Source organism: Thamnophis sirtalis, unplaced genomic scaffold, assembly GCF_051295495.1.
Source record: "Thamnophis sirtalis isolate CommonGarterSnake01/CBP01778 unplaced genomic scaffold, rThaSir2_p1.2 scaffold_10, whole genome shotgun sequence".
Taxonomy (NCBI): Eukaryota; Metazoa; Chordata; class Lepidosauria; order Squamata; family Natricidae; genus Thamnophis; species Thamnophis sirtalis.
This window is the reverse complement of record NW_028261390.1, coordinates 21314794-21328591: the sequence shown is the minus strand read 5'-3', so window position 1 is coordinate 21328591 and position 13798 is coordinate 21314794. Positions and strand designations below refer to the sequence as shown.

General features: G+C 35.5%; 1 protein-coding gene across 2 annotated transcripts in view; it reads left to right on the top strand.

Annotated features, from left to right (window-relative positions):
- TBCK (TBC1 domain containing kinase) overlaps positions 1-13798 on the top strand; it is an 89440-nt gene that overhangs the window by 1190 nt on the left and 74452 nt on the right. The window contains exons 1-3 of one of the 2 annotated variants that reach the window (XM_087724182.1): positions 1572-1607; positions 2446-2664; positions 9111-9183. In XM_087724182.1, the coding sequence (XP_087580308.1) occupies positions 2472-2664; positions 9111-9183 (266 nt within the window). In that variant the 5' untranslated portion in view covers positions 1572-1607; positions 2446-2471. Of the gene's footprint in view, positions 1-1571; positions 1608-2445; positions 2665-9110; positions 9184-13798 lie in introns of those variants that run through there. The other variant, XM_014062210.2, reaches the window with a different exon arrangement.

Genomic DNA, 13798 nt, shown 5'->3' with positions numbered 1-13798 from the left:
CAAAATTAGTATTTCATGCAATTTTTAAATCATCCTTACAAATATAGCTATTTTATAGCTATAGTAATATAGTCATATATATATGACTTCATTTGTTTGATGAGGAATGAACTACAACTCAGAAAACATAATGTGCTGTATTAAAAGCCTGATCTTTCTTATGACTTTAAAATACTTTCCTCATTAGCAGTTTTCACTTCTTTTTATCCTTCGTTTTTATTATTTATTCCCAGAGAGTGAAAGTAAAGTTTTTACTGTACTAGACAAGCTTTTCTATTTTTTTGTTACGAAAATATTGTATTAGAAGTTACTTCATTGTTCAATATGCAACAGGAATTGAACATTTCCTGCTTTTCTCCACCAGGCCTTCACATCTTTAGTTCCAGTGCCATTTGTATTTATTCTCCACTGCCCTTTTCATTTCTTAACTATTTTTTTCCAATTGCTTTAGGAATTTCAACTACCCTGCTTCATTTTTGTTTCTTTGTTTATCCTGCTTTTCAATACTTTGATTTTCAAAGTTTTCTTTCTCTCATGGCTTGCTTTTATGAAGCCTACTTATTTTGCCCGCAAAGGTACTAATTCTTATCCATGGGAAAGATTTTAGTCCAAGTTATGCTGACTTCATTTGCTTTTCATTACAAATATTGTAGAACGTTCCAAGGAAACTAATACATGCCAGAGGCTTCATTGTCACCATCATATATTCTCCAATACTTTAAATTGTAAATCATGTTTGCTGAAAAATAAAATGGATCCTGTTGAATGGAGCCTTTGTTTCATATAATGAAATATATGTGTATTAAAATATTAGTTGAGGATAGTGAAAATATTACTTCTATGAATGTCTCCTTTGGGTCTTGAAACTAAAAACTTCATTCCATGGAGAGATTGATCAATAAACAGTATCTGAACCCCTCATATCTTCCAGTGGTGCGTGTCCACAAAGGGCTAATATGAATTAGTGACTGGATAGGGTCCTTCAGGCACTTAGCTTGGTTGCCTGTTAGTGGAGAGAAGTGCCCAGGGTCAACCCTAGGTTTGTTGTCCATTACAGCTAGGAATCTCAAATACGGCCAAGAATGAATGTTTCCCTTGTAGCCAGCCTGGGCGCTAGATAGGCCCCTTCAAACTCTGTCTTTCAAGGAGCCCAGCCAAACTTTCACGCACCACTCACTGAAGCACCTGGACTCCCAGAGAGGGAGGGAGGGAAGGGCTAGAGCTACTAAACAGGCAGCCAAGCTAAGTGCCTGAAGGACCCCATCCTGTCAGCGAGTGGAGTATTTGCTTCAGTGGGCTGTATCCAGCCCAGGGGCTGTAGTTTGAGGAACCCTGATTTAGTGCAATATAAAAATGCAAAACATGCAAAGATTCTGCAGACCACCAAAATTTTCTCACAGACCACTAGTTGGTGACCGCTGGTTTTGAGGATACAACAGGGAACCACTGCCATAGTCTTATGTTGGCTAAAGAGCAATATGTTCCTTTCTCTATGGGATACTCATCCTCTTCACCAAGGACATGATGGAGATATTTGTGGATATACAATGGACTCCCACTTCAGCTCATCATACATTTCAGCTAAATTAACCCTAATGATAAATAAGGTATTAATACTGAATTGTCTTCACCCAGAACCTGAACATATCTGTAACATAGTAGACAATAGTACAGTCATAGATTATGCTTTGCAGGGTAAAATATTTCAGTGTAATTATCAGCATATCTTTGGGTATGGAAAATTCAGCTGTCTGAAACTCAGGGGACTAGTTGCCAGTCGTGTGAAGTGAGTGTTTCTATCCCACTACTAGGATAGAAACTACTACTATCCCAGTACCGAGAAAGCTGTTTTTATATACATGTTTAAAATATCAGTGCCCCCAGCTATGCAACTTTAATCCCCCAATTAAAAAAACAGTACAGTACTATCAAAGCAGCTTTCATTTGATTTATAAGTAAAATGTATAAGCAAAAAATTTATATACACCCTTCTGATAGATCTCAAATAATGCTAATATATTGGCTTTTCTTTTTAATGTCAAATTTATCTGAGATTGTTTTTAATACTTTCCTATTTGTTTTTACAGTTATTCCTTCTGGAAATTAATGGTATATTTTGGGTTTCATTACAAGTGAAATACTTTTATCTTTTATTTCTTTTAGAACTAGTAATGATGGAAAAAACACTTTATTTTTTATTTAATCCATATATTTTCTTTCTAAAGGCTACCTGAATAATCTCAGATTTAGGCTTTTCTATTTGGAGTGGCCTGACTGGTATAAAATAAATCTCAATTAAAGTAACCTCATGATTTATAAATATCTTTATTTGGTTCTAATAATTTAGATAATAATAATTTAGCAGCTTTTATATTGCCTCAGTGGCTGTTGTAAAAACTAGGAATGCAACCTATTTCTATCAATTCCTCTTCATTTCTCTTTCAGGGGCACCCATGTTCTAGACTTCTGACATGTTTCCCTTAAAGGATTCAGAATTAGGAGCTTTCACCTTTTTTGCTTCAGCTCTTCCAAATGATGTTTGTGGGAGCAATGGTCTACCTTTGACTCCAAATTCCATAAAGATCCTGGGGCGCTTTCAGATTCTTAAGACAATTACACATCCCCGGCTTTGCCAGTACGTGGATATTTCTCGTGGAAAACATGGTAAGTATGTTGTTCTTTTCAACCCCTAACTTTTTGGGTGTGATTGGAAGACTGTTACAGTAATTATTTTGTCCATGTTCTTCAGAGTTTTAGAACTTCAAAGACTTCTATATTTATTTTTCCTCGAAGGCAGTTGTTTGCTTTCCTCCAGACTGACTCTGGTGAAGCATATTTCAATCTTGTCGCTATTGTTACACATAACAGACACAGATGTGTGTAGCTGCTGTTTCCTTACGGGCTTTGTTATCCTGTAGTTCAAATTACACTGATAATTTTGAGCTATTTCCTTTTCTTTTTCACACTCTGTCTATATATTTTTCTCTTCCACCCCTTTGTCTCTTTTCAAGCTTTTTTTTTTTTCTGGGCTCTCTGGTTTTAAATGTATGAACTTCGTTCATTGCATTTATTTCCTGGGTCCTGTATTTCATCAGTGGGTTTTGCTTTCACTTTAATTCCTTAAATCTCTCTTTTGATGTTGGAGTTTGAAAAGAAATGTGCTTGACAGAAGGCGCTCTCAACAATTCTTCCCCACTTCCTACTCCCTAAATTCTTAAATTATAGAATTTATTGCTAGCACATATAACAGTAAGCTTGATGGGCCAACCGTCATTCACACCTCCTGATATGTTCCTTTTAGATTTCAGAATATTGGAAATCATTGAATGATGCAGTTTAAACTGCATCTTTTTCACATCATATGAAAAAAGAAATGAAGCATATTAATTTCTTATAATTTAAATTTTGTGTTTTAAGAAACATTGCTTTCTTCAACATAAGTAGAGGCAAATTGCATTAGGTGACTGATATATTTCTACCAGGTGTCATAATGTCATTACACAATTGCACTATTTTCATGATGATATCATAACATGACATGGTTGCTGTTGGCTCTCTACAACTTGACTATAATTCCCATTAATCCCATGTAGTCTGGATATTGATAGCTGTCATTCAGCATATCTGGAAGACACCAGATCAGAGAATGTTGGTGTAAGCTCATAATTCATATGCCTTGTCTTTTGACTGTAGAGAAGGTTGTGATATATATGTTAGACTTGCTGAGTTTTTACTTTTACTTTTACGTATTAGCCTTGGTTTATTTTAATATGCCTGCCTGTGTATATAGCAAATTGGCTGTTATTGTCATGGAAAGCTCTAGATGAATGCACAAATCACACTATGCCATAAATCATGGTTTACATCCATAGTCATTGAGTCTACATAACATGAAACAAACCACATTATAGCTTAACATGATTTTAATGAAAATTAAGGACATTTTGTGGTAAACCAGAAGCAATAGCCTACATTCTGAAGTACTTAGTGCATTTAGTTCATTTAAATGCATGGAGTTAAGTTAGCTTTAACTTCCTTTTTTTCTGGTGTGATTTAAGCATATGTAATGAGATCAAGCAAGCAACATTAACTATTGATAAATGTGTGTGTATGCCATTGATGCTATTAATATTTATGTAAAAATTATACTTGATATTGACACCTGGAATTGCATGATTTTAATCCTTTGCCATGGGCTGAAATCCCTCCTGGGAATCTTGCCTATTATTCATGTAAAGAGAAGATTTTCTTTCCATTGCTAGCACATCTTGAGGAATATATCCTTTGTATGACATACTAAGGAATAATAGGGATGAAGTCTGTGTTAGCCCTTCTACAGTACTAGCAATTTAGTTTTATTAATTATCTGAATGATATCCCATTTAATTTCTTTTTTTACATTTTGAGTTAATTTGTGCACAATGACTTTTTAAAGTGTAACTTAAAAGTCAATATTAGATAATGTTGCAGAGAGAAAAGGATAGGTTTGCACTAGACTGATCTTTCTTCATTTTGAGATATGAACAAGGAAAGAAAAGGTGTAGTTACAATGGAGAATATTATTGAGATGGGGCCTGAAACCCATAATCAGTAGACGTATCAGCCAAGAGCTTTGACTCATGTCACTATTATGCTATATACATTGAGAACTTTTTATATTTCAAGAAGTGCTTAACAGTTACTTGTTGATGAAATATTTCTATGAATGGGAAAAAAAGAAGAGGTGAAAGAAGCATAGGAAACATTACAGATTCTACCATTCTTCGTTTTGTGTTATACTTTAGTGATAAAACAACTAAAAACAATTATAATAGTAAATGTAAGTGACTACTTATTTATCCCATTTCCCATGTTGCCTTCTTGAACCACTCTTGGCAATTTTGCAAACAAGATAAATACATAATGCCAGTAAACATTCACAAACAGTTCCCAAACCAATTAAAATTCCTAGAATAAAATTAATTAACAAAACCAAACAACCAATAGGGAGTTCAGATGCTGTCTTGAAGATTTCTGTTTTGAGCTGATGTTTCATTTAATTTCTAACTAGACCTAACTTTGCTTAGCTTCGGATCCAAAGTCAAACACGTGCCACCTCCTAAAACTTCAAATATTTTTAATATATCTCTTATATATATAGGTAGGTAGTTTGTCCTAAGTTCTTAGGAAAATAATGAGGTTTTGTTAGATATCCCCCCTCCCACTGATAGAGGTTTCCACCATTGGTCAAATCCCATTGGTCAAGAGGTCTGACAGATCCCTTTAAAGGGGGATGCTGCCCGACCCGTCTCCAGCCGGGTGTTTACCTGACTTGCAATAAAGAGCTGTTGTTACTGGAGCCTTTGTGTGCCTTCCTTTACCCGATCTAACAGTTTTGGACTGGGTTACTATAAAAGTATGAAATTTCTGCTTTAGAATTACAATGCTCTACAGCTTTTAGCTGATATATAAGCTGTGGTTCTTATTTACCACTTCAGGCAAACACTATGTACAATTCGGCAGTGAGATGATTCTGCAATATTATTTATTTATTTCGCAGGTGTCCCTGTCTGAATAGCCAATAATTATGTGGATTAACTCCTAGTATTCCCAACAAACATCCTTACTGCTGAGAATTCTAGAAGTTAAAATTCACAAATCTGAAGGGAAGGAGAATTTGAGAAACTCTTTACATATAATCACCACCAGAATGCTGGTATGCATGTATTACAGCTCTTCGGGTTACCCCCAGTTGCATTTATTCTATTTATATAGTGTGCTTTCCAGTTGCTTAGAAGTTGTATATTATGTGTGAATTGTCTATTATGAATAGTGTATTTTTATATATAAGTTGGCTCAAAGGTTGAGATTTTTTTCCTGTTTTCTAAATAATGTTTTGAATTGATTATAGATTACAGTATATTGTTTTCTTGGTTTCCTACCATAAAGTGCTCTTTGGGAAAATATAATAGGTTTAGTTTCTTTTTAAGTAAGTTTTTTGTTCTTTTACCAGTGTCAGTTGTGTTATAGTTAGCTTTAGTTGTATAATTAATATAACTAAAGTATCCTATATAACTAAGCATTTTGTTTGTTAAAACGGGAATCCTTATATACAGGCTTATATGAAGTGTGACAGGATTGCTGCAGATTTAGAAAGACAATTCATTAGAAGGTTCCAGCAAGAAAAAAATGTCTTTTATTTTAGATTGAAAAGGAATAGCAGATGGCATAACCCTTATGTTCACTAGTCTTGTTATAAGCTGTTTCACCAAGATTGTATTTAGATGAAACAGGACTGGTACTGGCAGTTAAGTAAGTATTCTACAATCAATCCAGGGACATTCAAATCACAAGTATCTTCCTAGTCAACTAAACATTTCAGTGATAGATAATAACCAAGCAATCTTCAATTTGTAACAATATTATGAAATTAAAGAATTATTCTTCATTTCAGCACTAAATTGCTATCCCTTTAACTCCCAAAGTATTTAGTAATAAAGCTAACACTGGAGGTTTTTAAGAAGAGATTGGACAGCCATTCGTCTGAAATGGTGTAAGATTTCTTGCTTGAACAGGAGTTGGACTGGAAGATCTGCAAGGTCTCTTCCAATTCTGTTATTCTGTTAAATAATGCTATTAGTTTTTTTTAATTCCTTAATTGTTTTTTCATAAACTTATATGACTACCATTCTGCGGTCATTAGGATTAGGAATCCTTTTGTTCATAGGATCTAATAAATCTCTGCCAAAGGAGAGAAAAAGCTGTGTATTCATCCTTGGGATTAAGCAATTTTAAGAAGAACGTCACAAAGGGGTATTTTAGGGCTTGATGGAAGATGCACACATATGGAATAGGGGAAAAATATCTCAAACTTAGAAACTGACATACTTCATTTCCTTCAAACAGAGAAAATGTAGTAAATGGAATATTTTCTGCTAAGCTGGTATGAGGTTTGTTAATAGATCTTTCCCTGCTAATGAAGCATTGGCTTTAAATCCTCCTTTGGGATAAAAAATAGCTATATATATATATATTTCAAAATTAATAAATGGATAAAAAAGTATATGAAATCTGACAAGTGACACTACATTTGGATTTACTGCTTATTAATAATAACTGCTACCATGTTTCCCTGAAAATAAGACAGGGTCTTTTTTTTGACCCCTGAAATAAGCACTTGGCCTTATTTTTGGGGAGGTCTTATTATTTTTGAGGTGCAGGAGGTGGCGAGAGTGGTCACTGCTGTGGTGTTGCAATATTTTTGGGGAGGGCTTATTTTTGGGGATGGCTTATTTTAGCGCATGTGCTCAAAAGCCTGATTAGGTTTATTAAGCGGTGAGGTCTTATTTTCAGGGAAACAGAGTAGCTTTATGTTAACTTCAGTATTCACCAGGTAAGAGTTCTCAACAAAGTATTTGTGCAGGTAGTCTTCCACTTTCACTGAGCCCAAAATTTCTGTTGCTATGTGAGACAGTTGTTAAGTGATGTTTGCCTCATTTTATCACCTTTCTTGCTAGAGTTGTTAGGTGAATCACTGCAATTACCCTGTTTCCACGAAAATAACCCCCCCAAAAAATAAGACCTCTCCTAAAATACTTAAACCCATGCGCAGCCAGTCCCCGCCATTTCCTGGGGGGGAGAACATGCTCCACATGCACCTGCCATCCACACAGAATGGACTCACAGAGGCCCTACCGCAAAACCTAGCTACATTGCCCCTTCTCTTAGTGGTGGCCACAAAAAGAGCAGCAGGTCTAGCAGTGCTAGGGCTGGCAAGAGTGTGCCAGAAACAGAGATAGGCCTTCCATCCCTCTCTTGATCAGATGATCCGTGGGCCATGGGCCGACGTTAAGGGGCCTCCTGCACCTCAAAAATAATAGATCTCCCCCAAAATAAGGCCAAGTGCTTATTTTGGGGGTCAAAAGAAAATAAGACCCTATTTTATTTTTGGGGAAACATGGTATTAAGTTAATAACATGGGTGCTAAGTGAATATGGCTTCCTCATTGACTTTGCTTGTCAGAAGATCGCAAAAAATGATCACATGACTATGGGACATTATAACTATGAGTCAATTGAATTTTGTTGATATGACCAGGGGGATATTGCAATGGTCGTTAATGTGAAAAATGGTCCTAAGTCACTTTTTTCAGTGCTTTTGTAACTTTGAACGCTCACTAAATGAACTGTGGTAAGTCAAGGACTGCCTGTATTTGAACATGTTGACATACAAAAAAAATTGTGGGGTGGGAGATTTGCCTATTCACAAAGTACCACATTTTTCAGATTATAAGATGCACTGGAGTATAAGACGCACAAGATTTTGAAGAGGCAACTTTTTTTAAAAAAAAGTTTTTGCACTCTGCAGACCTCCCAAAAATGGCCCGGTTTTTTTGTGAAAACTGGCCAGGTTTTTTTCAAAAAAAGGGCATGCATAGCCCTTATAGAGTGCTCCTGGGGACTGGGGGGGGGGAATTGAGCAAAAGTTTTTGCCTTTCCCAGCCCCCAGGAGCACTCTGAAAGCCTCCTAAAGGCTATGCACGGCCATTATGATGAAGGAGACGGGTTTCGAGAGGCAAAAAATGTTGTATTCAATGTATAAGACGCACCCAGATTTTCAGCCTCTTTTTTGATGGAAAAAAGGTGCATCTTATACAGATTCAGACTACACCTCAGCACCCAGCTTATCTTTGCCAGGCAGACAGACACATTTCAGTGCCAGCAGTGAACTACAATTCCCAATATATTTTTTCTAATAATCTGTATGGGGCCTATCTCGAATCCAAGGGCATTCTTGGAAGCAAAGGTAAATTTGGAGGTTTTTTAGTTTGTGGAATTCCAGATTCGTTTTTTAATTTTGTTTGCAGTTAAACAAAAAACAAAACAAAAAATGGAATGTGCCTCATGGCATCATAGGTGGCATTTTGGATTCTATTGATGACCCCAGAACTATGGATTCCTCATTCTGTTATATCTCATTAAACTAAGTAGTCATCTTCTTTATATTATATGATGCAGTGTGTTATAATATGGTTTTAATTTTGACAAGATGTTAAAAGTAAAAGTGTTTGGTGTCTATATGCATATTATTATACTAAAACTGTCTTTGTTCATGCCTATATTTTCCATCAGAGAGGCTGGTGGTTGTTGCTGAACATTGTAGAAACAGCCTGGAAGATTTGCTTCGAGACCGGAAACCAGCAAGGTATGATATCAAGAAAAAAACATGGCAAGGAAATATGCAAACTGAAAGTTTATCTACTTTAAATGAAAAAGTCCAGATACACATTTTCTTTTAAAACCTTAACAATCTTTACAGGTCTATATAGATTCAGACCTGACATCTTCCAGCTTTGGTTTATCCTTCTGACAGCCAGATTAACACACGCTTAGAATAAAACAGATATTTACTTCTGCAGAAAAAGGAGAAAAGTTGTGGTTTTTTAAATTGAAAATAATAGAACCTGCCAGACATTTCTCCCACTATATTTTGTTTGCATTAGGGTTAACATTTGTGTTTTTGAAAAATATAAAAACAGTTTCTTGGAATTTACAGTAGAACTCTGTGTGCGTTACAAAGATCCTTTGTGTGTTGATTATAAAGAGTTTTAAGTATCTAAATTGCAAGTAATGGTGAAAAAGGAACCTAAAAGAAAAACATTTTTCTTTACTTGTATTTATTTAGAATATTTCTATGCTTTTAAATTTATTGTGTTTGGATTATTATATTTATTGAAAAAAATCCTAAATACAATCTTATGCAGGAGACTTATAGTCTTCCCTCTTTTCTCTTAACTATAGAGCCTGAAATCCTTTAAAACAATATGAACAGAACAGAATGTTCCAACTCTTTTAAATACAGTGAACTCCCCCCCTCCCCGCCTGAATTGGGCCTTAGATTTTTGGCATCAAAATATCACACTATTTTATGTAAAAGCAAAGTTACAGAGTCTCCAATATACCCTTGATTTCAAAGTATTCTATACAAACAAAGGTTTGCATGAAAATTCTTGCTTATATATGCATATATACACATTTTGTTGTTAGTTGTGAAGTCTTGTCCGACATATCGTGACCCCATGGACAACATTCTTCCAAGCCTTCCGGTTCTCTACCATCTTCTGGAGTTCATTTAAGCTAATGCCTACTGCTTCAGTGATTCCATCCAGCCACCTCATTCTCTGTCGTCCCCTTCTTCTATATACACATAAACAATATAATTTTTATTTTCAATATTTTATTTCCATTGTTCCTCAAAAAGCTTAAAATGTAGAAACATTTTTCAAAACTGTTTTAAAAAATCCCCACCAAAGAAATGTATATGAAAGCCCTAATGCTAATCATTAAGATTCACATTAAGCAGCACATACATACGAAATATCTTTTCTGTGCCACACTCAAGCCAGTAACGCGGCATGGCTTCAGTATAACAAAAATGATATTTTACCTCAAGAAGAATTCCAATGTGCCCAGGGAAAAAAATGTATTGCATTTAATTAAAGTGAACATTGTTTTCCTTTGTAAGCTTTTTCAATACAATAGCCAGAAATCATTTAAGAAAGGGAAATAGTCCATTATGTTCCTTAATCCATTTTGGTGAATTAGCTTTGCAACAGATTTTCCAACGCTTCATACATGTTTGTATTAATTTAAGATAGAACAGCCAAAAGTTGATGTGAATGTTTTTGCAATTAATTTTTGAAACTCTTACGGAATGAGAGAAGCTGTCCTTATGGTTTATAGATTAATTCATTACACTTGTCAGAAAAAATGTCCTTTGCACCTGTAACATAAGCTGATGTCAAGTCAGCAGGAAACTTGTGAGGCTGTGTTGAAATTGAAGATATACCAGAGTGGACAGTCCATATTTCCTTGCAAAATGGAAAATAGCAGCTTTCCAGCTGTCTGATCCTTTTTTCACAGCTAAGCTTATGAAGTCATTGATCATTGTATACATTACATATGAGCTAGGTATTTGTATATTTCTGTATATTTCCTCTTCTATTATGAGTTTGCAAGATTATTCTTTTTTTTATTTTATTTGTTTTCCCTGTCTCTCTGTGTTTTAATTTTGAGTTTATTTCTTGGAGGATATACAATATTTCACTGAGATACAATTGGAAGAGCAGCTTAGAGTTTTAAAAGAGAATTAGATGTCTCAGATAGTCTAAAATCATTTTTAGAACATTTGATAATGAATCAGTGGCGTAAAACAAATAAAGATTGTACTACTGTCCCACTTGAAAAACTGGAATTTTGTTCGTGCCTAGTTAACAAAGTCTACCCCTTTGAATAGACAAGGACTTTTGAATAGACAAGGACTTTTTCCATAAAGCCCATTGAATTATTCTGTTTCTCTTGGTCAAGTTTGGTGGGTGTATTGTTGTAGTCTATAGTCTCAAAAAGCATCTTAATTTATACACTTCTACCGTGGCAGTAGAATGCTCATCTTATTGCCTTTCTAAAGACTCTTTGTAGGTGAAGATAAATTGTGGTTGTTCAGCAAAAAAGAAAAAATGTTTAAACAAAATAGTATAGGTTCTTTGAATTAGAAATTTGTATTGAGTTTATTGTTAGTTGTGAAGTTGTGAAGTATCCGACCCATTGCTACCCTATGGACAATGTTCCTCCAGGCCTTCCTGTACTCTACTATCCTCTGGAGTCCATTTAAGCTCACGTCTACTGCTTCAGTGACTCCATCCAGCCACCTCATTCTCTCGGTCGCCCCCTTCTTCTTTTGCCCTCAATATTTCCAGCATTAGTCTCTTCTCCACTGAGTCCTTCCTTCTCATTAGGTGGCCAATTGAGTTTAAGTGTATGGAAAGTCTTAAGTACTGATTAATCTTAACCCAATATGTAGTGCATAATACTAATTTAGCAGCATTCTGCGGTATGTGTGTGTATGTGTAAATAGACATACTACAGATATATAAATATGTGCACACATACTGTATATGTATGCCTGTGTGCATGTTTATGAATTTAGAGAGGGAAGGCGGGAGGGAGAGAAAAAGAGAGAAACACAGAGAATTATGAAGAGTATGTAGAATTATACATTTCAGAATTAATGAATGCATTTTTATCACCACTTATATTGTCCATTAGTATGATACAAGCAGTCCCTTTGCTAAGAACTAGTTGCTATCCTCAAGCTGCTTTTAACTTGAATTTGCATGTAAGTTAGAACAAGTATTTAATATCAGTCTGAGAGAGGAAGACAATTTGCGTGTCAATGTGTATGGCTCTTAAAAGGTTTAGCTAAGGAGGGAAAAGATCATGTTTGAAGATTAACATTTACAGCACTGTTAATCCATCTTTTCATTCATATATAACTACATAAACCATGTATTTTGTATAAATTCTATTCTCATTTGATTTTGCAAGATAATACAACAGAAGGAGCATTTGCAAGGTAAAATCACGGATGGTGTTTTCCTTCCTCAAGGTTTTCATGAACCACTGAAAATAGGCTACACAGTATGTTAAAAATGCACCCACTACTTTGTGATGCTTATGGGGGCATTGTGTGGCTTTGATAGTTTGTTGGCTGGGATAATGAGGGAAAGTGCCATCCACCACTTCGAATCAACAGCTCAGTCATAACTTTAGGTTGTCCATCAGCTGGACATCCTTTAACATAAGGAATAACTATATTTTCACAAACATTTATGGGAATATTTTTCCAAGGATTTGAATATTTTATTTTGTTCTTCATCATTCACGTGGTACTTTATATGGTGCTTTAAAAATTGCCTTTTGAAACTTTGAAATTTAAATCTAGGAAAATAGTATGCAGACTTTTGGCACCTGTGTTACTTTGTGGATAGTTCTGAATTTGTGAGCTAAGTCAACATAATATGTCTTCACTCAAACAAAGTTGTCATATGTTTCAGAGGTTATGGTTTTGAAAAATTACCAATGAACCATCAGAGAAATGCAGAGGTATAATGTGTTATACATAGAATCCTTGATCGGAAGCAGACAATGTCTGCAGCTCTTTACTAGCTTGGTGGAAAACATGATCTGATTCGGATGAGTAGATTTTATTTGCTTTTATTGAAGTACTGTCTACTTTCTGAATTAGATATCTTTGTTCTGTTCTACAGTAAAAGCATTACTGTTGTATTATCTTGCATAATCAAATGAGAGATAGCCTTTATATAAGGGAAGATTTTTTCAATACTTTGTTAAGTGAGTTTTCCCCATTTTGCAACTTTTCTCACCACAGTTGTTAAGTGAATCACTGCAGTTCTTAAATTAGTAACATAGTTGTTAAGCGAATCTGGTTTCCCCATTGATTTGGGGATGCAATAATGGTCATAAGTGTGAAAATTGATCAAAAGTCATTTTTTTCAGTGCCATTGTATCTTTGAATGGTCACTAAATGAAGCGTTGTAAGTCAAGGACTACCTATACTGTATTTTTTAGCAACTGAATACTCATGATATATATTCAGGATCAGAATCTGATATGGATTCAAGCCTTGTGTTTATGATGATTTCATTTAGAGCAGGGATGTCAAACTCAAGGCCTGGGGGCTGGATCCAGCCCACAGGGAATTTGGGTCTCGAAACAGTGAAAGACCAGAGCTTCCGGCAGTGAAAAATAGAGCTTGTGCAGCCCTCCTGAGCGCCGTTTTCACTGACAGTGGGTTGCAGAAGGCCGTGGCAGTCGAAAACGGAGCTTGGGAGCCCGTTTTCACTGGCAGAGCATTCAGGCCATCTCAGGCGCCCCTGACACGAGTGACGAGTTGGCAACTGCCACCCTGGCCATGCCCACCCCAGCCCCCTGAGGTCAAACACAACCCTGATGCAGTCCTC